The sequence below is a fragment of the Conger conger genome, chromosome 9 (assembly GCF_963514075.1).
Source record: "Conger conger chromosome 9, fConCon1.1, whole genome shotgun sequence".
In the NCBI taxonomy this organism is placed as follows: Eukaryota; Metazoa; Chordata; class Actinopteri; order Anguilliformes; family Congridae; genus Conger; species Conger conger.
This window is the reverse complement of record NC_083768.1, coordinates 24,069,985-24,095,646: the sequence shown is the minus strand read 5'-3', so window position 1 is coordinate 24,095,646 and position 25,662 is coordinate 24,069,985. Positions and strand designations below refer to the sequence as shown.

The following is a 25,662-nucleotide window of genomic DNA, read 5'->3' as shown; positions in this document are numbered from 1 at the left end:
TCACAATGAATCATCACGAAGCCATTTGGTTTGATCAAGGTGGCTTTATTCAGTGAAACCCCAGGAACACATCTCCCTGCCCACAGCTTTGATTCAGGATGTTGCTGTGGACTGGACTGTTTCTCAATCGTTAAATTAAAAGGAGCCAGATTCGCCAGGTAGTCCGTCCATTTACTAAACCTCGTACTCCTGCTCAGGGTTGCAGGGGGACTGGAATAAACCCTGGACAGGACACCAATCCATCACGGGACCCATACACCACTCATTTACATATTCATACCTTGGGGACAATTTAGGTTCTTCAATTAACCTGACCTGCATGTCTTTGGGCTGTGGGAGGAAACCCACGCGGACACAGGGAGAACATGCATGCTCCATGCAGGAAGGCTGTGGTCGGAATTCAGATTCGCTCCCTCCTTCCTGTGAGGTGTTGGCGCTACTCACTGCACCACCGTGCCACCCCTGGGCCAAACGCTAATCCAGTTAAAGTGCCCAGGTACCGCAGCTCTGCATTAGCTGGGCCTTCTGCTGGAGTTTCACTGGTTCTTGTCTTGAGTAGTTGAAGGGAAGGTGGTGGTGATGGGCCGGGGTGACTGAGCCCACAGACGAGTGAGCAGCTGAGCCCTGTCTTTGGAGTACTCTACCCCTGAGGTCAAGGGTCAGCCCACTCTGCTATTAAATATGTCCGAATGTCACCCATTCAGGCGAAAGAATGTCCAGATTTTTTTGACATTGTGTTCAAGATAACGGGCTTGGTTAGTCATTGTTTACATTTCAAAATGATCTACATAGCCATAAATTGATGTACTAAACAGTCTTTGTGAATGTAATCTCTTCAAGTGTTGCCTGAGTGAAGTAATTCTACTATCATCTTGGTTTTAGTTGTGGTGGGATTGTGCTGTGTATAATAGAATCTCCTGTTGGGGTGGGCTGGCTATGAGACGAACGAGGGTTAGAATACTTTGGGGATTAAAGGTGAGCTCATGCGTTTCTAACCTGTGTCTGTCAGTATTGTCTGTGAGCAGTGTCTTTTCCACTCATCTCTAACATCTGTTCATATCCCTCCATCCCTCCTTCTACCTCTTGTTCTAAACTAATGCTTCATTGCACATATAAAAACATCTTTTTTTCTTTTTTTCCCCCACTGTTTTTCCCCACTACTATCTCAAGCTTTCCTTGAGTTAAATATGTAAATTACAGTACAAGAAATGACGTAAATAAATAATCCTGATAACATGATCTTGTGTGAAGACTGTCTATACATTTGTTATGGCTATGTATTATTTTGTATACCAAAGGACAGGATAAATAGAAATACACAGATTCTCCTCTATCATTCACACAAAAACTATCTCAAACACACATTCAGTAATTATGATACAGTGTGACATTCACTACCTCTAGGACACAGTCGCCATTTTTTTCTTTCAGTTGTATTTCTAACCCTCCCTCCTTCCTCCCTTCTCTTTACCATCCCAAATCTATCCAACGACTCCCCTCCTTTCTTTCTCATTCTTTCTTCCCTCCCCTCTCTCTTTCCCATCTCTCCCTTTCTCTCCTGTTCTCTCTGTCCCTCTCAGCCACTGGTGGGCTGCAGTGGAGTGCTGTCCTCGTGGGCGGAGCCTGGCCCGGGGGCGTGGCGCTGCCTGCGTGATGCGTGGCGCGGGGGCAGGGTCAGGGTGCAGCAGGACACGCCCACCGTGGGCTCGGGCAGCTCCTCGCCGGGGGACCAGCTGTCGGTGCCGGGGTCGTAGCGCTGCACGGCCGCCTTGTAGCGCTTCTCCGCCTCGTTCCACCCTCCCAGCAGGTAGACGTGGTCCCCGAGGGTGGAGAGGCCGGCCGTGCTCACCCCCAGGGGCAGCGGAGCGGCCTGGCCCCACTCCCCGCTCTCCGGGGAGAAGACCTCCAGGGCCAGCACGTCCACGCGCTCGCCCCCCGCACCCAGCTGGCTGCCTCCCGCCACGTACACCTTCCCGCCCAGGGCCGCCGCGCAGTGCCAGCCTCGGGGCGTGGCCAGCCCCGCGCACTCGCTCCAGCTGTCCGTCTCGGGGCTGTAGCTCACCACCGAGCGCGAGTAGGCACAGTTGATGTAGCCTCCGGTCACCAGGATGTCTCCGGAGGGCAGCACGGCGCTGGCGTGGCAGCAGCGGGCGAGCTCCATGGGGGCGCGGGGCTGCCAGCTGTTGGAGGACGGCAGGTAGCTCTCGATGGTGGCCAGCAGGCCCTCCACGTTCCGCCCCCCGATGGCGTACAGGCGCCCCCCGCTGGGCACCAGGCTGAAGTGCGTGCGCCGCTGACGCATGCCACTCAGGTGGATCCAGGTGTTGAAGCGCGGGTCATATCTGGGAGACAGGGACAGTCAAATTAGAAAACCGGATATACAAATACACAGAGCAGCATAAAATACGGTTAAATTTCATTTAATGACTGATAATGCGTGTACATATGACTCAACCAACCAGCATGGCTGTACTAATGTGGACCAAAGGATGTTTTGCAGTTTGAGTTGACTTAATTCATTTTTTTAGTTAATTCCTGTAATTCTGACTCATCGTATGTTCATGGGTTTTCTGTCTGATTCAACAATTTGGTTTTGTGGAGATTTAGGTGGAAATGGCAGAACTCTGCGCTGTCTGTGGAGTATATTGTCGAGGTCACTTCAGAATATACCACATGTACTGAGTCTACAGATATACACACGTTAGGTGCGTCTGTGCTGCACGCGCATGCCGGTACCTGCTGAGGGTGTTGACTGCGTGCTTGGCCTGGTTGCGTGCGTCGTTCTGGTCCTCCCCCCCGGCCACATACAGGAAGCCGTCCATCACCGCCACGCTCTGGTTGAAGCTCTTGGCGGGGAGCTGGGTGAGGTGGCGCCAGGTGGCCACGCCTTCACGGGGGTCCCTCCAGAGCACCTGCAGGGGAGATTGGTTAAGAGACGGAAAACTCCGTATGGAGTGCTTGGGTATATACATATATTTTAAGGTTCTTAACAAATTGCAGAAGCTCTGTATGATAAGCTGTCTCCACTGGTTGGAATATGTGACTCCCGGAATGAACAGAACCTCAGAAAGGCCTACAGCACAATGGCAGATCTCTTCTTGTGTTTGTACACAGCCTTCTGAGATGCTGCATCTTCACTCCCTAACATTTGGGATGGTGGCCATTGTCATGGCCGTCCAAAGGATGACAGGCCCTTTATTACAATTTTCTTTATTTAGCTTGATAATTGAGTGATCGTGACTGCTAATTGAAGCCAAAAAAAGCTATTCTCATGACATTACATTACATTGCATTACAGTCATTTGGCAGATGCTCTTATCCAGAGCGATGTACAATAAAGTGTGCATCATAACCAGGGACAAGTGCGCTGGAAACCCAAGAGGGAAATACGGTTCCAAGTGCCAGAGTGATCGCAGATAATAACTCTCGCTCCCCGCCCCTGCCTGTGCGTACCTCCCTGCTGAGAGCGCGCTCGGTGAGGGAGGGCCGGCCCCCCACGGACAGCAGCACGCTCTGGCCCCCGCGGACGCTGGTGCGGCGGGACTGCAGGGTGTTCTGCTGGTGTGGCAGCAGGTGGTAGTTCATGGCTTTGACCAGCAGGCGGTGACACTGCGGATCCTGCATCATTCGGGCCACGGGCTGCACCTCGCTGACCAGCTCGCTGGCGGGGATGGTCTCGAAGCGCACATGGGACAGCAGCTCTGCGCCGTGCTCCTGGCGATTGGGGTCAAAATCCAGCCACTTCATGACCATCTGGGCGACAGGAGGAAAAGACAGAGGTGAAACTGCTGGTCCACAGTGGTGTTAGTGTTGAAATGGCATCGAGGAACTTGCAGTCCCCACAGATGACACAGGTCTGACGTGGATGACAACTTATCATATCGAGGTCACCAACTGCAAGAACCCCCCAAATGCACAAAAAAGGGGAAGTATCCAAGAGGCGAAGGAAATGTGTGTAGTCTTGCCAGGCGCTACTGGAACAGGGTTATTTAAACGTTTATCTGACTCCAAAAGATAAGTTTAATTGCTCCACTGTTCTAGCAGTTCAACAAAAGCAACTGTAAATGTCCGCCAACCGTGTGGCTCTATACTATCGCTATCTATCTGTGTAGACACGGTTGTGCCTCTGGTCTGTATCGCCTACAGTGATACAGTTATGTATCTTTTAATGGCACTAGTGTATAGGTGAGTGAATACGGGGTGCAGGTATCCTTATGTTGTCTATGCCATACAACCTGCTCACTGAAAAGTTCATCAGTCACACATGTATTATTTAACATGCTCGTGTAACTGGAGCTTGAGATTTAGGTGATCAGGAAAACATCAAGGCAAACTTGAAAATGAATTAGTCAAGGAAAGTGGTCAGTTGAACATACCAGGTACCAGACCTGGGTTCAAATAGTATTTGTTTTGGATTCAAATACTTTCCTGTGCTCTTATTGATCTTGCCTGTGCCTGCAAGGAGGAGCAAATAGACAGGGTTTACAGTTTTGGGGGCATTTAATTTGTTCCGATACACCAGGCAAGCTTAATTAAATGCTGAAAAGTATTAGAATCCAAATGAATACTATTTGAATCCAGGTCTGCCAGTTACACATCAAGTCATGAGGTATCTCAGTGCATAGATTTAAAGGCTTGGCATGACCAAGCCAGTGTTTTTCCTGTACTCGCAGGCCAAGATTGCCAAGATAGCCTTTTAAATAATTTGAGACAGGATTGTTTCTCCCCAATGTGTCTGGTTGTTTAGTGCGGTGTCACAGGGATTTGTTGGGCGATTTTTAGGCCGCCTCTGACCTGGAAGGCGGTGAGCTCTGAGGGGAGGACGAGGGCATCGTCCTCCAAGAAGGCGGTGATCTGCTCCAGGGTGAGCTGGGTGAACTGGGGCGTTTCGGCGAACTGGGTGAAGTTCTCCAGGACAAAGCGGCGGGCTGCGTCGCGGACCTCGTCCAGGCCGTAGGCGGCGGCCATGTTCCACACGTACACGCACGTCTGCGCGTTCAGCTCGGCCAGCATGAAGTCCGTGCACATCTGCAGCAGCTGGGGGATCTGCAGCACGCTGGCCGCTGACACAGTGCAGCCAATGGTGTAGAGGGACATGTGGACCCGCCCCAAGTACGCAAAGGTGATCACATTGGCCAGGCCTGTGGGTGGGGGCGATGAGGTTAATATTCAGTCACAGATTATTAGTGATTCAGCAGCTAACAAAATGTTTCCAAAATATGCCTCTCTCTCTCTGCCTCTGTCTCTGCCTTGTGATTGTGTGTTTTACTGGTGTGTGTGGACACACCTGTCAGAATATGTAACTTATGGGTGACAGAATTGGAATGTTTGAAATGTGTTAGTAAGAATATCTGCAGACTCGCGCTTACACCAAAGACAATGTCACAAGCAAAGAAACTTTGAGCACTGGAACTGTGGGCTTGGTGTTGCAGGCTGGTGGTTTGTTGTGAAGAAGCTGAAACAAAATGGCATTTTGGAAAAGGCAGGGTAGGGGCAGCTACTGAGGGGTCCTACCGAGGGGCGAGAGGGAGGGCAGCTCCACACGCTTCACCCCGGGGTCCTTGGCCAGCAGCTCACGGAAGTAGTGGCTGACGGAGGAGATGACCAGCTTGTGCACGTCGAAGGCCTTGGTCTTGCTGGCCAGCTCCAGGTCGGTGAGGAAGCGCTCCTGACGCATGCGGCTCAGTTCCTCCAGCAGGGCGGAGCCGTGGAGCGGGCGGGTCAGCTCGCTGCCCAGGCCCAGCCCCTTCACCCCCGGCGCCGGGATGGGCAGCGACAGGGGGAGCCCGTTCATGCGGTTCAGCTGCTCGATGTTCAGAGCCTCCCCGATTTTCTTCACACCCTCCACAATCACCACCCCGCCCTCCATCACCGTGGTCTCCAGCTCCACTTTCTTCTGGCGGGCTGCCTTCTTCTTAGGAGCCATGTTGCTGTAATAACTCAGTAGGCACTGGTAGTCTTGGAGTAGCTGTCTGATTAACCAACGTAACTTCTCAAATTGCTTACTAACTTGCTGACAGGCAAACTGGGTTACTGTTTGTTTTCAATGACAGACAGGCTCTTTCAATGACTGACAGCCCCTCTTTAATCTATGCAGGGACCGACTGGCAGAATTATGGACAGACAGATTTGACAGACTGACCACCTACGTTCTGCACCTAACTGAGAGTGGGACTGAGAGACTGACAGATGGATACGCTGGTGTGAAGGAGGGGTGGGGGTGGTAGTTTCGGGGCAGGGAGGTCAATGAAGTTTCAGCACGGCTGCACACAGCACCTGTGGAGACACAAAAACGGTACAGAAATTAATTGACTGATCAAGCTAAAATGAAAATGACAATGTACCTAAAGTCCACTACGCGTACACGTTCTTTCTCCTCTCTAGTCAGTCCTATCTCGAACGGGGTCTCCTGAAGCATGTATCATTAGTGTGGTGACCTAGCCCGTGGTCAAGACGTTAATCCTGATGGCAGTTCCAACTGAGCGTCTAAGCAGGGCATGATCTGGTATATCATCGCATAGGGAGGCAGGGTCTCAGCCGGTATGGTATGCTCCACCTCAAAGCACATGAAGGACATCTCATATGGGACAGGTATGAGCAGCCAAGCTGTAGGTGCTCCAAAACAAGTTGGAAAAGCATAGGGCAGTGTGCTAGCCTCCAGTCTATACCTCACAGGACATTTTAAGAGATGTTTTGGAATATTTTTTCAAAATTCTAGTCGGTGTTCTAGAACATTGCTTTCATTCACCATTAGTGATTATTAGATCAGCATTTGAATGTCTAGTTAAGATGCAAATGTTCAGAAAATGTTATTCACATTTGTGTGATCTTATACCTTGAAGGGTTAAAACCCTGGATAGGTATTAGTTAGAAGGCAGTAGGCAGTAGGTGGTAGGCAGTGGGCGGATCACCCTTTCACCACTGAAACAAAGACAGCTCTTATAGTACAGAGCGCAAATTCTCAGTCTCCCTCATTCTATCTTTTTGATGCTTCCTATATGTCTCCTGCTCTCACTCTCTCTTTCTCATTCATACTCAGATGGTTTGTTTGTTGAACAGTAAACTGTATCTTAACAAATGTGAAATATAATACAGGATAATCTCACATGCACATATAGTATTCGCGCTAAGTAAGAGAACATTGACTGACAGGCTTTGCGGGGGCCAGGTGTTGTGGTGTGAAGTTAGGTCTGTAGTTTATGGCATGCTGACACACATGAAAAACATGGCACACAGACACACACATGCACACACATACGCATACACACAGTCACATTATATAAATAGATGGAGGCACACTGATCACGGCAGAGCCCTCGCTGCTTAGATTACACAACCGTCATCCCTCCCTAAGACCGCCCCGTTCCCCTCCCTGCCAGCTCTCCTCTCTTTCTCTTCTCTATTTTCCTCTCAGTTCTCTCCATCCATTACTGTCGCTCATAACCTGACTGACATGAAATAATCTGTGTACCAAGTGAACCAAGATCTAGCTCGTAATCAAACATGTCAATGTCAACAGCAGACTCCTTCACCCTTGCACTCCACAGTCTTTCATCCGAGCCAGATTTTTATGGGAACAAACTGTAATCCTTTGCCATGGCGACATATCTCACTTACTGTTTTGTGTCCCTCACATAGTACAATGAGTTGTTTATAGACAGAAGGGAATTACACACCTTTTTTCTTTTTCTTGAAATAATTTGTTGCCACAAAATGTGTATTCAGATGTATGTGTGGTGTGTGTGTGTGTGTGTGTGTGTGTCTGTCTGTCTGTCTGTGAATACTAAACTGGTTGACCTAATTCCAGAGTCCCCGTTTTGATCTCAGTGTGACGGGACTTTCCAGTGCATGACTGCAGAGTGTAGACATCAGCACAGGTGCTTTTTCCATGTGTGTTTTGATACGCCATGTGCAAGCTGCACCTTCCTAAAACCAGGACCTGCCTCTGGGCACATGCCAAGATTCCAGCAGTAGCAGGGTGTTTGTGCGCGTAGCTTGTTGTTGTCACCAGCCTGCAGCCACCTCCCAGAGCAGGGGGCTTTTTCTTTAGGCACTGGGTTGGGGGTGGGAGCTCTCCTACTCTTGACCCTTCCCCAGTCCCTTTGTCAGTTTGTTGAGAGAGAAGAACAGATGTTTAAAAGACGGCCCTGTGTTTGTTTAGTTTTTTTGGAGTTGTTTGGCACTCTCCCGGTGAGCCTCAGTCAAAGCACAGTCATAACACAACATAACATAACATAACATAATGGCGAGAACAGGCCATTCAGCAATGCTTGCCTTATCCTACCACTAAGTGTACCTACCTGATGCTTTAACTTCTGGAAGAACCTATGCACTTGTAAGTCGTTTTGGATTAAAAGCGTCTGCTAAATGACAAAAATGTAAAAATGTAAAAAAATGTACCTACTGCTTAGTTTGCCTAAAAGCTAAATAGTATCTAGCACTGTATCAAGCCTGGTCTTGAAACCCCCCAGTGTTTCTGCCTCCACTACACGTCCTGGCAAGCTATTCCACACAGTAACCACTCTCTGTGCAGAAAAATACTTATATATATCTATGCAGAATTTATCCTCTGCCGATTTCCATTTGTGCCCTCTCGTTCTGCTAACCTAACTCACCCTGAAGAATCGTATGTAGTTCACTTTGTTCATTCCTATAATGAATTCAACAGCCTCAATCAAATTCCCCCTAAGTCTCCGTTTACTAAGTTTGGGAGATTAATTCTATCCTCGTAAATCTTTATCTTTTATCCATGGATTCACTCTTCACTCATTCATACAAGCACACTCTTTTTTTACTGAGAGCGATGCGATTCTATGATATTATACAGTAATCTCACGTATTGCTAAATCATTTTCCCCCGAAGACAAAGTTTAGAATGAAGGCAAAGGATTCAGTTGCACAGATCTGACCATTAGCAGTCACATTGAGACCTCCATGGATTTTTTTAAAATATGGGTGTTTGTTTCCTTATTAGATATCCCAGCCTACAACTACTACCCTGAGAGCCTAGTAAACCTGAATCACACTGCTACCCCAGCCTCACACCCCTCATGCTGGTAATCCTTGGGTGGTATCACCTGTCAGGCTATCAATAAGACTGATCTCCGTTCACCTGCACTGACAAGACAGACAGGAAAAGAGGAGGGATCGCAGTGATCCTTGATTGTTTGTGCATATGAATGTTCCAGGTTTTGTTTCCCTCGCGAACCCATTGTTCCACCCGTTTGGCTGGACAGAGGTTCTGTAGGGCGGGTGTCAGGGTGATGTTGTGATGTCCTATTGCCTCTGCCCTAAATGCTTCTTCTCTCACATGACAGCTACAACAGCTGCTGCCCCTTCTTTCTGTATGGGCTAAACAGATGATGGTGTTGGAGTGGGGCTATTTTAAACTCCAGCCGGGCCAAGAAAGAGGGAGTGAGATAGAGAGGGAGGGGAAGGAAAGATAGAGGGATGAAGGCATGGAGATGGAGGGTGAGACACTGAGGGAAAGGTGAAATGGAGGAAAGGGCAAGGTAACACATGAAACAGACAAATGAAAAGATGTAGAGGGATTAAGAGAGGTGGAGGGAGCAGGGGAAGTAGTGGAGGGAATGCATGATGTTGGAGGTATGAAAAGAAGGAAGGGAATGCAGGAGAGGAGGGATGAAAAGAGATGAGAGGACAGGAATGGGAATAAGAAGAGCATAGGTTCAGAAGAGAGGTGGTGGAGGGAGACAGGCGAAAGTATATGAGGGGGTAAGAGGAGATGGAGAGAGAAGGACAGAGATGGGAGGGGGAGGTATGAGGGGCTGACTGCAGCTGTTGTGTTTGTCAGGGCTGGTCAGGACCCTGAGCCGCACTGTCCCCATGCAGTCCTATGTGTGAGGCAGCGCAGAGCACAATGCCTGTGAACGTCCCTGCTCCCTCGCACACTGAATTCTTACTGCTCGGCTGCACACTTTATTTATAGGACCTGACACGCATGAAGCGGTGAACAAACTGAAGTGATTTTCCATGGAGTGATCTGTGTGCAGTCGCTGGTCTGGAGATTTTTCTGGAGATTCTCTTAGACAGGTTTCATTTTGGGTCATGTTCATGACAGGAAAGGTGAGAGGTCAACCATCAGCTAAAATGCATCAAGCAATTAGCTGTGTGTTTATGTGTTTGTGTGTGTGCATGTCAGCGTGTGTGTGAGTGTGTGTGTGTGTGTGTGTGTCTACAGTATCTCAGTGTACAGTCGATTGGTTCCTTTTCTAAAAAGTTTGGGTCATGTACACAGGCTTTTCATTAATTGATTGCATTAAACTTCGTCTGCCAAACAGAAAAACCAAACAGCTATTAATATTGCGCTCTCATAGCAAAACGAATCCTAAATGAAACATTATATATGCTGGCAAGCACAATGGTAGCAAGCATATATTTTTTGTACATTAGTGTATTTTAGTGTTACTTGTACATTTCATAGTGGATTCTATTATAATATTCAAATTCGATTTGTGTTTATGGTGGCAATTTCTTGCCTATTCCCATCAGGTCCAGTGAGAAGGAACATCCCATAAATGTTTTGCATCCAAATAAAGAAAAAGTGTGTTAACCACACATGCACATCTCAGGGTTAATTTGTGTTGATGTGACGGCAGTGGACTTGTTTGCTGCCTGTATTGTGTTTGTTTACTAGCTACTCAGAAGTAACATTGTCACCTCATTTGTGTCTTCCTCTTACCGAGGAAGTCTTTTTAAACTTTCCAAGCAGTGTCATGTCTTCAGTAAAAATGACTTTTGACATGTGAGCACACAACGCAACGCTTTCAAAGTCCGAAGACCACACAATACCAGCATGCTTTACCTCTTGCTCTCTCTCTCTTTCTCTTTCTTCTTCCTCCTAATTTGCTTCAGTTTTTGTTGCTCTCTATTTCACTTCTCTTCTGGCTCTCTGCTTTTCTCTTGCTGTTTCGCTCTTCTTTCCTCTGTCCTCTGTCTGTCTGTCTGCCTGCCTGCCTGTCAGTGAGCTTTGGGTTCCAGTGTTTGAGTGAAGTGAGGTCCTACCAGGCAATGAAATGTGACCTCCCCACACCTCCACCTACATCTCCAAATACGGACACTCCACCCACTCCCCCTTAAATGACTCTATATTCAGTACCCCCAGCCCCCGCCCCGCTTACACACGCACATAAACACACGCATACAAGCACACACACATTCACACACATGTTTTCTGTCTGAAGGCAAAGTGAAAAGGCAGAGAAGGGAAGGGAACACATAAATGTCTGCATTTAATATTTGTTAATATTCTGACAATTAATGAAAATGTGTGAGTGTGTGTGTGTGTGTGTATTTGTGTCTGAGTCTCTGTGTTTGTGAGGGAATGTGAAAATTCATACATATGTCTGTGTGGCTGTCTCCTCGTGACTGTGAATTGTTATTTCTACAGTGTTATATACTTGCTATATGCATTTACATAATTGTGTGTCAATCACTGTGTCCCAGTGAACGAGTGCGTGTGAGTGTGTGTGTGAGTACAGTATGTGAGGAGTATGCTGATAAGGGAAGTGCTTGATTTAGCCAGGGTAAAGCCTGCTTTGGGGGAAGGGAGGCATGCATGCAGAAAGAGACCAATGGGGGCTATTTTTGCCCTGGGGAGAAGTTGGATGGGAGGGCTAGGGGTGGTCGTGTTGTGCGCCAGGGGCATGGTCAGTAATTTTCCTGTCTGCTACCGGAAACTAGCAAAAACTCTCAACAGGGATGTCTTCTCCTCATGCTGTGTACTCCCAAACAGTTTAATTGTGCACCAAATGTTTTACAAGAAAATGAAAAATCTATAAATATTAAAATCATACAATCATATTCTTAGTATATTATTATGTCATACATTAGAACAATAATATGAGCTTAAATGTGATACATGATCATGGTGTATACCCCCAAATATCATACAATGACGGTACACAATTTAAAATTTCAAGGACAGTCCGAAATGTATGTTTATGCTGTTGACATAATCTTTTATTTTTATATATCTGTTTGGATTTCAGACTTGAGTTGTCATAATTGCAATAATCACGTAAGAAATGTATCAAAGAAGAATATAACTGTAATGTTATTTCGGTACAATGAATTGTCACACTCTTCATTTCATACACTATACGCTATAATATCAGACAAATTTTTCAACAGGTGTTTTGATTTTTTTTTTTTAACTATACTATCGTCAGACCACAACAAAATCACAATGAGAATCCCCTCTTCAGGTTACCACTGCGCATACCGGTCAGCTGTTCTATGACGTAGATCCGGGAGCTCTCCATATTTACTGTCGGTCGACTGAAGCCTTTCCTGCAATAAGTGCAGGCCAGCTCCTGCTGTAGTGAAGAAGCTTCCGGGCCACGATACCAGTTGTAAACATGGCGGAGGACCTGCTAGGAACGGTTGAGAGGCTCCAGGGAAGGATCTTGGAGAATCCAGAGCCTCGAAAGGTAAAGAACGGTGGGCCGGGGCAGGGAGCTAGTTAGAGGGTGAGCGGTGGTCCGCAGAAAGGGCGCACCATGCAGCGTGGAATTAAACAAGTAAGCCAGCTGATATCGACGTTAGTTTTTTTTTTTTTCTAAGATCACGTCACGGATTATATTAATTTCGCAACGCAGTTTAATTTGACCAGTTGGAGAGGGCTGTAGTCGAATCATTTAGCCTCTGTCATTGTGGCAGGTAGCTTGAGAGTTTATGCACATATCAGCCACTGCACAGACGGTCTAAAAGGTAGATTATTGTCACGATTTACGGCGATCATAAAGAAACTCTAGCGGCTCTAACAAGAATGACAGCCGCAGAAATATTGTCAACTCCACCGACAGACAACAGTCAACCAACAAACGACAGGCAAGCGCCGCTAGTGTCTACCAACGCCTGGCAGACTTTGTATGGAAGCATTTTGGTATTTGTGTGTGGCGTCCTCTTTCGTGGTGTACCTTATAGAAAATTGGACTTGGAACCTTTGCTCAAGTCGTATGAAGTGTTTGCTGCTGAACAAAGGGATAGTTGCTTTCAGTGTCTTGATAAGCTTTCTGCCACCTGATTGTCCTGAGTACACAACATCCCTCTGGGAATATGGGTGGCCCTCCCCCCAAATATAACACAAAGTGTAAATAAAATGTTCAAATATAAGGACAGACCTCTGAACTAAGTCCCGTCCGAAATTTATTTGTTGGTGCAGTACGTGAACAAGCCCTGTACCACCACATGTTATCCTTTTCGTCTGTGGTATTAGAATCACATATGCCACTTGGTTACTGGTTGATTCTCTTTCTGTTGTGCTGATTTTGATACTGCATGTTGTGGGTAGAAGTCTATTCTGTGGGGGTGTTGCTCTGGGCAGGTTTCCATTGTGTGTGTTTACTGCTAAGCCGTCTGCACTCATGCATGTCATTCTGCGTTATGGATTCAACTGCTTATGGGACTATGGTAATTCACTCCCCAGATGCTGAAGACTCTCAAAAGGCTGGCAGAGCTGCCCATGACTGTGGACATCCTAGTGGTAAGGAAAGGACTGCCTCCCAAGCAGACTGTACTCTGGACAGCCTTGTCTTTATGTTCGCGAAGTTGCTTGTTCATGGGAATCGGTTCAGTGCCAGCACTGTGTAGATCAAGTGATGTCTTGTGCCATCTGGTTGAGCTGATGGTGGACAGCGAGCACTGGCACACTGTATCAGATTGCATATAGAGATTAGTGCAAGCCTGCTTTAAAATTATCTATGTCTGTGAATGAGCATGTCCTGTATTTAGACAGAAGTCAAGCAGACAGAAGGTTTCAGGACAAGATAAGGAAAGTCTGATCCCAACACAAGCCTTCACGTTCATTCTGATCCATGTTGGGAGTTATACATTGGTAGACCAGGAAATATTCAGGGATCAGGACATAATCAAAACCAGAATTGCAATAGATTTTTACACATTAAGTGCATCAGCCCTGACATTGTCAAATGTACTTTATCATTCACTGTCTGATTTGGAGGTAATGTGCAGTGCTATGACAAGCCTGTTTTCTGCTATGTGATATTATGTTGATGAGTGCATGGCTTGTTTAAGTTTAGTTTCAAAATGAAATTCATGTCTGTCCCTCACCTGCAGGAGACTGGTATCGGGAAGACCGTGAATTCTCTCCGGAAGCACGACACTATCGGGGAGGCTGCAAAGACTCTTGTGGCCCGGTGGAAGAAGCTGGTCCCCCAGGCTGTGGACAGGTGGGTGGAGTGGGAGCTGAGCTTAGTGAATGATCTCTGGAATAAGACATAATTTTGTTTCTGTGTCTCTCAGACCCAGCAGTGGGAAGGAGGGAAGGAGTCGTGAGCGGGGAGCAGAAGCGGGTCGTAAGCAGGCCAGAGACCCCTCCCCTGAGGAACGTCCACACATACATGAGGAAGATGAAGAGGATGAAGAGGAGGACGAGGAGGAGGAGGAGGAGAGAGAGTACCGTCGCAGCTACTCCCCGTCACCTCCCCACCACAACTACAGCCCCCCTCATGGCCACATGGGGCAGGAGGAGTATCAGGTGGATGAATACGACAGCCCCCCCAGAGAGGAGGAGCCCCCTCCCAGCCCACCCCGCAAAAAGAACCGTCTCCCAAAACCACACAAGGACCTCGGGCGGGAACAGGGTTCCCAGAGCGACCGGGAGCTGGAGCGCCATCGTCGCCACGGTGACAGCGCCCAGGGGACCAGCAGTGGCAGCGAAGGGAAGAAGCGCAGGACTGAGAGGGAACAGCAGGACGGCGCCACACACAAGTCCTCTAAACACAGCCGTCACGCTGCCCCACACGGGGGCAAGGAGGGCAGAACGGACAAGAGAGGGGGGCCTGAGGGTGAGTCTGCACACGTGCCCTTAGTCTTCCACCCTGTGAGGCGTACGCCCCTTACTTATGAGACGTGCATCCTGGCTTACCACTGGTGGCTTGTCATTTTTGGTATTTTAAATACATCTTGAGATAAAAATGGTTTGTTCTTGAAAAAAATAATCCTTTAGTTTTTTTTTGAAGTACGGAGGTGCGCAGGTGGAGCGGGTACACAGGACCCGGTGTTAACGTGCTTCAGCTCTTTGAATTCCTTTGCAGTTTAACCATCTGTGAAAGCACATGCAATGCTGAAATCTTAATTTGTGTGGTTTGTCATGCCCTGCAAAACAAAGAATTTCTATGGCGAGACTCATCCGAGTAGCTTGTGAATATTAAACATTTTAATTCCTCCCTGAACTGAATAGTGCTTTTTGGGAGGCGGGATCAACCCAAATGTCCAATGAAAACAACTTTGCAGTGATGCATCAGAAATGCTCAATAGTACGAATGACAGAAGTTGCTTAAACTACTTTTTTTTTTTTTTTTTCACATTTCAGTAATATACCTACTGTACATTTGTTAATATGACTTGATGCAATCAAGGGACTTTTGATGAAGGTGATTAAGCTGAAAAAATTATCCGGATATTTTGAAATAATCCTTTAGATGGGCCCGTCCACACCCCTCCATATTCAAAAGCAAATTGAGAGTGCTGTACCAGGCAAGATATTTAAATTCATCAAGAAGCAGAAAACTTTTAAATATGGAATGCTTTGCATTTGAGCTGTTCTATCCAAATGAGAAACGAGCCAAGAGGAGTTGGGTTGGTTAAGCATTCTTTTTTCTGCTGGTCAATATTTGCACATCCTACAAATCTATCCACACTTCCCATGTTTATGTCATCTATTGCTGCACCTAGCCATGTACAGTGGTCGTGTCTGTGGTTGTAGTCTGCCTGTAGGCAGCACTGTACGGGCTCCTGGGGTGGTGACACACTACTGCATGTGTCTCCATTTTAGAAATTATGTGCTGCATTTCCCTGCTTCTTCTGATTCTACTCGCCCTTGCACACTGTAAACTTGCAGTTGATTTTCAAAAGCTGCTAAGTGTATCGTCTGATGCCTGTGTCCAGGATAAGATATGTGTTCCCTGTGTGTTATGGCACATATGGGTAAGATCTGACAAGGTTTATTTCACACGTGTTTCCTGTGGTTCTGTTTTGCATGACATAATTTCCATGCGTTGATTTGTAAGATGCATGGTTGCAGTGTGTTGTAGTCTCTCACTTTGTGTTTTGATGGGTTTTTAGTACAGTATGACGCGTGTGCTTAGTATGTGGGGTGTGTTACAGTGTTTCCCTTTGCTGTGTGTTCCCCAGGTAGGTCTCGGGAGCGTAGGAAATCACTAGACGCTGCTCGAGGTGGGGAGGACCAGGAGGACGAAACCTTTGAAACGCCCACCATGTCCTTTGAGTCCTTCCTCACGTACGATGCCCCCACTCCCAGCAAGAAGAAGAAGAAGCCCACCCGCCCGTCCCAGGCCTCGCTTCCAACCCCCCTGCCCCCTGCTGTCAACCCCCCAATCCTTTCCACTCCCAGCAAGACTAACGGCACCCGAAGTAAACGGCCCCCCCACGACACCGCTCCCCAGGCCTCGGAGAAACGCAGGAAGGTAGGGCCAGCTCCTTTGTGCTCGAAGTCTAGAGGGGACGCCTGTCCTGTGGCCACCTAGCCCTCACTGCAGTGTGTTCTCTTTTTTGATATCTCTCTCTTTTGGTGTCACTTCTCTGTTCTACAAAAACAAATCCGTCTAAAAAAAAGATGGAGGTCAGTCATTCAGTAGCTATAGAAGTCTGTACATTTTCACTTAATGTATTGTTTACACAAGTGTCTATGAAGAAAGATGCACTTGTATGGCAATGGTTGCATCACCGTTTAGGAATAGTTGAGTGATGCATATAATATGGAATATACCTACGGTAAGTAATACGTTTGAAGCTAAATATTAAAGAGATATGAGTATAAACCAATATCAGTGCATAATATTTCAGTAAATCCATATTGAAATGGTATTCAAGGTGAATCATTAAACTAATGAAATCAGAAAATTACAGCGATAAATGTGTATATAGGGAGGGTGGTTAGTTGGTTCACACATTGGAGTTAATTGTAAATTGTTGTAACTGAGTAGTATCTTTATGTGCAAAAAGTAATTTTTTCATCTCTGCTCTCTTGCTGGAATAATTGCTTCTTGCTCTTGAAACCTGTCCCCCTGGCAGTTTTTTTAGCCCACGGGTAGCTTGGTTAACAAATAATATTTGCTAGCTATTGAGTTTGCTGTTACAAACCTTAACTAGCTAGCTAGCTTGCTTGCTGATTAGGTTTTATCTGAGAAATCATTTTATATAGCCTAACGCTTCCATGTTACCTGGGTCGCTGTAGCTTTCCATGTTAAACTGGGTAACGTTTGCTTCGTAGATTAGGAATTAAGCAGATGCCTAGGCTAGCTAACGTTAGCTAGCTACCTCTGCTCGTCGAAAAAAACTAAAATGCTGTCGTTGTGCCAATACATATTAGACACTGCATTTTATACTGAATGTTACAGCTTATTGCTCAATATCTTACTACATTGTGCAGGTTCTGATTTGATCTAATCGCGAAAAACAAAAACAATTTTCTCAGTGAATTCAATTAAGAACTAATATAGCTATAATTTAAGAACACCAACAACTGAAATGTGAACGTTTGGACCCAATTCGAGATACTGAAAAGGCGTGTAATCGGTGTAATTATTGCGGACACATTAATGGAAAGACCGGTGTTCTACCGACCCAACACCTAGCAGTGCTAATTCATTCATTCTCATTCATTAGGCGAACTGAAAATCCCCAAGTCCCCAATTAATTTAATAATCTCTAAATACATTATTTGTATATACACCGATCAGCCACAACATTAAAACCACCTGCTTAAACAAGTTTTTTCATAAATGCTTTAAACTGTTTAAACTTGTATATAAACGCTTAATATTTCATTATGCCATGCATTTTTAAATATGGCGGGTGGTCTTTATTTTTTTAAACTATGGAAACTTCTACAGGTCCTGGAGCATCTGTTAAGGGATCAATTTAATTTCCTGTCTTTTGAGGCTTTCATCAAATGCAAACATTTCACTTAAAACATTTTTCGTGATTAATGGCTGATTGTAAATACATTCAAAACCATATGTAGCGGCAACCTTCCCTCTCCAAGCTACATGTGCCCTATTGCAACCGAACACACAGCGTAATGCTCTTAAAGCCACAAAACACTTTTTCTAACTTATATATTATTTGCATTTGGATTATCCAGAGCGATGTACATTTGATTAGACTAAGCAGGAGACAATCCTCCCCTGGAGCAATGCAGGGTTAAGGGCCTTGCTCAAGGGCCCAACGGCTGTGCGGATCTTATTGTGGCTACACTGGGATTAGAGCCACCGACCTTGTGGGTCCCAGTCATTTACCTTAACCACTACGCTACAGGCCGCCCTGTAACTTGTAGTAATACAAGTAGCCTACTGAGATGGAAATGCCTCAGTGAAGGAAGTAAATGTAGTTTGTGAATGGGAGATATATCTAACATCATGCTACAGCATGTTACTACATTATATTTTCATTCTTCATAAAAAGTGAGAGAGGGTTCAGTTCCACTTCTGTGCTAACCGGTATTTCTCAACCCATATGGTTTCTGCCACACACTCCCCCTTGGCTACATCAGGGTCCGGCTAAACAAGGCTCGCCTGGTCTTGTTTGTTGATACTTGTGAAGTGGAAAATTGTATCGCCAATTATATAAGACATGGAATGCTATATATAGTGTTGATTGACCAATGTATTAGACTAACCCAATTATTAATTTCAGTAATAATTAACGATTTGATTATTAAGGTTAAATATATATTATTCATGTTTTGATCTGTTATTATACAAAGTTTAGTTCTAGAATTATGTATGTAATCCTGTGATTTCTCAGATGCAGTGCTGGTCAGCGCCACATGGCTGAAGGCCTCTGGTCAGCACCACATGGCTGAAGGCCTCTGGTCAGCTGTGGAGATAACTCCGTGATCTGAGACCTTGAGCCATCTCTGCCCTCCCTTCATACCAGATAATGCCTGCATAGAAAAGGGAGTGTGGCCCTTTGTGCCATTGGCAACCTTACAGAACCTAACAATGCGCAGGCTGGCACTGCACTCCTAATACAGGATCCAGCGATTCTCATGAGATACAACCTTTGAGACGATACAAACTTCATTAGAATACCACTTTTATAGTAACAATTATAAACCTAATTGTAGATGTAGCGCTGATTATATTCTATGAAATAACCATTTTGATCATGAAGTAATTCTTCAATTATGTAATCTTGTTTAATGAGAGCCTTAAAACTAATTTTTTTTTCTCCCAAGAGTCTCTTTCGAGTTCTTCTGGCTTACGACTGGATCAGTTTGCACCAATACTCCGTTGCTCTTTCTTCCTCAGGTAGTAGATGTGGTACCCACACTTCCTGATATCCCCCTACCAGCAATCCAGCCTAACTACAGACCCCTGCCCTCCATTGACATCACCCCTTTGTCCCCACAGAGGCGTAAAGGTACTGTCCCAATCCATTTCTTCCTGTCTGTTTCTCTGTATCTCTCTCTCTCTGTCCACAGTCAACACACGTTCCACAGTCGAGTACTTGTCTACCTTTGTCCCTTCTCACTCCATCTGAACTTTTTCACTCTTCTCTGAATCTCACAATTATCTCTTTATTGAATTTGCCATGGTTCCCTTTGTGACTTGCTCTTTGATTTGTGTTCTGTCTTTTATGTGCATCTTTGATTGTTTACAGTATATGATTTAATGATATACATATACTGGGGCGACATGGCTCAGGCAGTAGCCAGTCGTCTGGCAGTCAGAGGGTTGCCGGTTCGATCCCCGCCCGGGCTGTGTCGAAGTGTCCCTGAGCAAGACGCCTAACCCCCAAATGCTCCTGACGAGCTGGTCGGCGCCTTGCATGGCAACCACTCACCGTTGGTGTGTGTGTGTGTATGAATGGGTGAATGAGAAGCATCAATTGTACAGCGCTTTGGAAAAAGGCGCTATATAAATGCCAACCATTTACCATTTAATCTTTACCCTGCTCTGTTTGTCCTGTAGTTCCTGTGTCATGTGATGAGGAAGATGCTGGCTTCACTGGGCGGCGCTTCAACTCTAAAATGGTGGTGTACTCAGGCTCTAAGACCGTCTACTTGCCCAAGATGATGAGTCTCTATGAACAGTGTATCAGGGTTCTGCAGAACAATATTGACTGTGAGTCAGGCTGCATTTCATATTTTGTCTTACTCTCTCACACTCTTTCTGTCGCACACACACACACACACACACACACACACACACTCCTCTCATAATACAAACGCAAACAAATCCTTTAATGACTAATTATAATCATGGTGATAATATTAATCCTTATAATCCTTAATTTCATGCTTAAAATGTACATATGTGTGTTTATGCATGTAATCATTTGCGTGTCCAGCAATCGATGAGGTTGGAGGCGTTCCGTATGAAATTCTGGAGCCAGTTTTGGAGAGATGCACCCCTGAGCAGTTGTACCGGATCGAGCAGTGTAACCAGGTACACACACTCACACTCACACTCATACATACACACTACTTGCCACTATTTAAAAAAAAAAAAAAAAACGAAAAAGTATTTCTGTGAGTAGTTATTCAATTCAATTCAACTTCATTTTAGAACTTAAATCTCAGGAGGAATCCAGCTTTAGAGGAGGTAATAAACTATCCAGAAAACTAGGAAGACCAAATGAGGGAAAGTATAATGAGCAGCCTTACAAAGGCAAGGTGATGCATCCACAAATGTGAAAAATGTACTATAAAGAGCAGTGAACAGTTAAACTAAATGAAATCAATATTTCTTGTGACCACTCTTCACCTGCATCAATTCTCTTGGGTACACTATCCTGCCATTTCATAAGCAAATCCAAACACCTTTACTCTTTTTCTGCTGACATGTTAATGTAAAAAACAAAAGAATAAATATAAAAATATCTAAGACTATCTTTTAAAAAAATTATTATTATTATTATTATTTTTAATCTCGGGACTTTTTGCACAGTGCTGTACCTTTTTCCCCTCTGTGGCATATCCACTAATGTGCCCCATGCACGGAACACATAGACATCCCTGGTGACTAAAGCTGTAACTAAACCCTAGGCCTGCTCAGTGCCCCTGGTCATATTCTTAAATAACCACTAGCCTTACCTGCCAACCATCCAGAAGTATACACCACTTAACTATAGGATTGACGAAAGAGGTACGTTTTAAGCCTACACTTAGAGTGTCTCTGAAGCCTAGGGAGATTATTCCAAAAGTTTGTGTCCGCAGGTGTCTGCCCCAATAGAGCAATGAGACCAGCAGAAATGGCAGCTTATTCCCTAGCATTCTCCAGCAAGGCTAATCCAATTGTTGTCTCACCAATGTGGACCTCCAGCCATACCCAGCAATGGCACGACTGTCACTCGAATACCCGGTCACATGACTGGTCCATGAACTTGCTCTTTGAGTGTCTTTACAGCTTGAGCCATGAGAAGATCTGTGTTGGGCCAGAAGTTTTCGGTTGAAATCTCTGTCATGGCCTCGGCCAGACCGAAAGGCAGTGTCTATCATGTCCAGCTAATTGACAAAAACTGTAAATGTGTAAGACGCAAATGATTTGGGGACCCAACCCATTGTATCACTATGATAATCATGTTTTTCTTCTTTGTTCACTTCAAGGATTGTCATTTACAGTCAGTCTGCCTCCAATGGTTAATCAGTACCTAACTGATCAATAGTGCTGACTGAAGCATTCTCCCTCAGGTCATATTCTGAGTGTAACCTGTAATTCAGTCTTTACGTTCTTAGTGAAAGGCAGAACATGCAGATCCTATTTTGAATCATAGAATTAAAGAACCAGGGGAGCCAAACTCACAGCGCAGTCTTAAATCTGTCTTTAAATCATCCAATTTATTTGACATGCGCACACGTATTCACATACACACGCCCAAAGAAACGCACAGACCGCTGCTGAATTGTGTCTTGCCATCAGCGTCGTGTCACGCCCCTGTGCGTGGCTCCGTGTTATGACTCCTGACTCTGTGTGTTTTAGTGTTTCATGGAAGACTCCGATGAGCTGTGGATGCGTCACTGCCAGAGGGATTTCAAGCGGGAGTCTCCACAGGAGTACGAGTCGTGGCGGGAGATGTACCTGCGTCTCCACGACGAGAGGGAGGAGCGCCTGCGCCTGCTCACTCAGAACATTAGCTCCGCCCACGCCAACCGCCCCAAAGGTGCCCGCGCCCCGCCTACATGCTCAGTGCGCTATTTAGAAGCTGCCCAGCATGACCTGTCAGTGTGTAACGATGACATTCTTCGGCACAGAAGAGTAGATGTGTGTGACTGTCACGTTCCCACTCGCTATTGTGTGTACCTTTCATCCAGAAAGCAGCTGTCAAACTAAATAATAAGGGGAAGAAAGGAAAATGAGGAGAGCCTCATTGCATACATGGATAATAGATAACAGTGATTTTCTGCATGTTTTTCAGAAGTGACTGCGAAATGTGAACAGGGCCAGTCATTGAATGTTAATGTGCCAGAGTGGCTTTGTTAAACTACGAGGCTGTCTGTGTCTGGGTCTGTGTGTGGGACAGGTCGGCAAGTGAAGATGGCATTTGTGAACTCCGTGGCGAAGCCCCCGCGTGACGTGCGGCGGCGGCAGGAGAAGTTTGGAACCACAAGTGCGTCCAGCTCTGGATCAGCTTCTGCGGCTGCCCCAATCAAGTAAGGGGGGCCACACAGCACCATCACTCTCTCTCTCCTTCTCTCTTGCTCCATCTCGCTCTCTCTCTCTGTATTTATACAGTCCCCTCCAAAAGTATTGCAACAGCAAGGTCAATTCCTTTGTTTTTCCTATACACTGAAGACAATTGAGTTTGAGGTCAACAGATGTACATGAGATGACCGATCCGAATTTCAGCTTTTGATTTACTGGTATTTCTATTTGTATTAAACATTGTTACAAGACCATTGTAAATCCCTTCCTATCATTGAAATAGGCTCACTGACATTTTGACTCAACCTCTGCCTGTGTTTATTCTCCTTAAGTCCAGGTTTCAAAGCTGCTGGACCACTCCAACATTGTATAGCTGTACAATAATTCAAGCTCATTGGTTGAAAATCGGTTCTCATTGCCGCAGCCAATTTTGTGTGTGTGTCAGTGCGTTCACAGAGAAGAGGGAGGGATAAACAGTGTTGTGGTTTGAGGGTGTTGCTGCAATTCCTCTCTTGACTGTTAGAAGTCTGAAATGACCTATTATACCTTTAACCAACTTGGAACATATCACCTTTTGTATCAGACTACTCCATTTTTAGGTGAGCAAAGGTATTGGAACATGTAACTGACCGGTGTTTCTTGTTGCCCAGATGTGTCCTGTTAGATTGATTGGTTAAACAATAAATAGTTCTGAATGTCTACTCTTGGTTTTAGATGTGGGGTTTGCCTGTGAAGACAGCACTTCTGTTAGAAAAGATAACCAACATGAAGGCTAGAGAGCTGTCTTTGGGAGAAAATTAAGCCAAGGGAAATCGGAGTCATTGCACAAGCATTGGGGATAACACTTTAAGTATTTATTAGACTTATTTTTTAGACTTCTACTGCTGTAGCCTTTCCACTTCGAGATATGATGCGTTCTGTGTTCAGAGATGCTCTTCTGCATACCACTGTTGTAATGTGTGGTTATTTGTGTTACTGTCAGCTTTGACCAGTCTGGGTGAGAATGCATTTCTTACAACTGTGAAAAGTTACAATTGCACTGGTTCTCCCCAATGTTCGGAAACTGGGATTTACATGCATTGCTAGTTTGGCTGTTACAAAACAAGCACAGTACTGTAACAGTATTTCTAAATTGAACACTAAATTGAATTTGCCAACACATATTTCACAGACTCCCAAGGCCAAATGATCTGCTTTGTGTAATGATTTGTTCTCATACTCTTGTCAGAATCAGACCAGCCATGTCCTACCACAGCCTGTCCTCTGAACCTGCCTCGTCATCAAGGGACAGCCCCCCTGAAGCACCCCGCAGCTCTGGAGGGGGTCAGAGCAGTGGAGGGGGCCACAGCTCAAAAGAAAAACCACAGGTCAAAAGTAAGTGCTAGGTTGGGAAAGGAGGATTGGAGGGGGGTATGTTCTTTAGAAAGTTCATTCATCTAAAAAGTCTTTGATTCTAACTTTTGGGATGTGTTATTGGACAAAATACAGCAGCATATATCGGGCGACAGTGGCTCAGGCGGTAAGAGCAGTCATCTGGCAGTCGGAGGGTTGCCAGCTCGATTCCGCCCTGGGTGTGTGTCGAAGTGTCCCTGAGCAAGACACCTAATCCCCAAATGCTCCTGACAAGCTGGTTGGTGCCTTGCATGGCAGCCAATCACCATTGGTGTGTGAATGGGTGAATGAGAAGCATCAATTGTACAGCGCTTTAGATTAAGGCGCTCGATAAATGCCAGCCATTTACCATATATTGTAAATAATTATTTGTTTCACAAAACTTAATTGTTTCTGCTTCAGTCTATCTTAAGCGGCTACAATCAAAGTTGAGCTATGAGATGAACTGAACTGACAGTCCGAGTATTGACTGTCTGAGCATTGATAGAGAGTATGGTATGTTCTTGGTATGTTATACACAATGTTAACAATTTTCATGGTAAAATGCCTAATTTTAAGTGGATTAATGATTAAAACCGCAACAACCTGTTTCTCTCTTTCTATATATCTGTCTTATTTGTGTGCTTCCTTCTTTATGTGTGTCTTACAGAGATCGCCCCCATGATGGCCAAAACTATCAAAGCTTTCAAAAACAGGTTCTCCAGGCGATAGAGAGATGACATGAATGAGAGAGGAGAGGAAGAGAGACTAGAAGCAAAGCTGTGTTTTTAATGAGATGCACCACGGGAGCTGCAGACCCCTCCAACATGTCCCCCATTCTCTAAAGTATCTCCCGACTTTCCCCTGGGATTAAAAAAGAAACACAAAGAAGCATGCACACAGAGACACAGGCACAGTCACACAGACTGGACTTCTCTCTGGGACGAGTTTGATACAATGCGTTGGCACAGGGGGGATGGGAGGTTGTGTGAGTGGAAGATGGAGAGAAGCACAAAAGGGAGAGAGATGAGTGTGTGTGTGTGTACGAGACAGCGAGAGACCGACCACCCTGCAGCTTCACTCTACTGTATTTATTTCTAGGTCCCTCTTCTGGCCTTTAAATAGAAGCGGATCAAAATAGTAATTTTAATAGATTTTAATAAATGTTATATGGACATTTTTAATAAAATGTACTCTTTGCCCTCATACTGATTCAGAAACATTATTTCCTATTGTTTTCTGATTTATAATGTTATTAGAAATGTCATATTGGAGACCTAAGCATGTGGACTAAATCCAGTTAAAGGCTAGACATAAAAGCAACAACCACTTTCCCAAATATTGATTTAATCCATCATTTTATTCCCCTTTATGTTCTCTGCAATCACCCTCATTGGAATCATTTTGGGCGATTTGCTTATCAGACATCATATACATTTGTCTCTGTGCACTAATGCACAAACCCTTAACAATTGATATCGGCATATAATGAAACTTGTACACTTTAAATTTGCCTTCACTTCCGATTGTTTATACCCTTCTGCATCAACAATGTATCACGGAATAAATCATTACCATGGTACTTTGCATCTCGCAATGCAATATCTGAAGGCAGTAGTCGGTTCCAGGTTCTCAT

General features: G+C 45.4%; 2 protein-coding genes across 2 annotated transcripts; one reads left to right on the top strand and one right to left on the bottom strand.

Annotated features, from left to right (window-relative positions):
* Nucleotides 1-24: 24 nt before the first annotated feature.
* Nucleotides 25-11,027, bottom strand: klhl43 (kelch-like family member 43). The gene is made up of 6 exons (XM_061253960.1): nt 10,826-11,027; nt 5,515-6,276; nt 4,795-5,141; nt 3,454-3,753; nt 2,737-2,912; nt 25-2,342 (listed from the first exon to the last, which is right to left on the bottom strand). Exons 2-6 carry the CDS (start codon nt 5,924-5,926, stop codon nt 1,577-1,579), a joined length of 2,001 nt encoding a protein of 666 aa, XP_061109944.1. The 5' UTR covers nt 5,927-6,276; nt 10,826-11,027; the 3' UTR covers nt 25-1,576.
* A 1,256-nt stretch (nt 11,028-12,283) lies between these two features.
* eloa (elongin A) lies at nt 12,284-25,232 on the top strand. The gene is made up of 12 exons (XM_061253961.1): nt 12,284-12,452; nt 13,451-13,507; nt 14,101-14,213; nt 14,287-14,831; nt 16,180-16,472; nt 19,320-19,431; nt 19,983-20,135; nt 20,362-20,459; nt 21,993-22,173; nt 22,534-22,663; nt 23,884-24,029; nt 24,697-25,232. The coding sequence occupies exons 1-12, from the start codon at nt 12,381-12,383 to the stop codon at nt 24,756-24,758; spliced, it is 1,962 nt and encodes a 653-aa protein (XP_061109945.1). The 5' UTR covers nt 12,284-12,380; the 3' UTR covers nt 24,759-25,232.
* Nucleotides 25,233-25,662: the final 430 nt, after the last annotated feature.

What these genes read in the sequence shown, in the direction of transcription:
- eloa (XM_061253961.1), top strand. Translation starts at nt 12,381, where the DNA reads ATGGCGGAGGACCTGCTAGGAACGGTTGAGAGGCTCCAGGGAAGGATC. An exon ending in TCTGCAGAACAATATTGACT is followed by an intron (nt 20,136 to 20,361) that starts GTGAGTCAGGCT and finishes TTGCGTGTCCAG; the next exon opens with CAATCGATGAGGTTGGAGGC. An exon ending in AGAAAAACCACAGGTCAAAA is followed by an intron (nt 24,030 to 24,696) that starts GTAAGTGCTAGG and finishes TGTGTCTTACAG; the next exon opens with AGATCGCCCCCATGATGGCC.
- klhl43 (XM_061253960.1), bottom strand. Translation starts at nt 5,926, where the DNA reads ATGGCTCCTAAGAAGAAGGCAGCCCGCCAGAAGAAAGTGGAGCTGGAG. An exon ending in CAGAGCTCACCGCCTTCCAG is followed by an intron (nt 3,754 to 4,794) that starts GTCAGAGGCGGC and finishes CCTGTCGCCCAG; the next exon opens with ATGGTCATGAAGTGGCTGGA. An exon ending in AGCGCGCTCTCAGCAGGGAG is followed by an intron (nt 2,913 to 3,453) that starts GTACGCACAGGC and finishes TCTCCCCTGCAG; the next exon opens with GTGCTCTGGAGGGACCCCCG.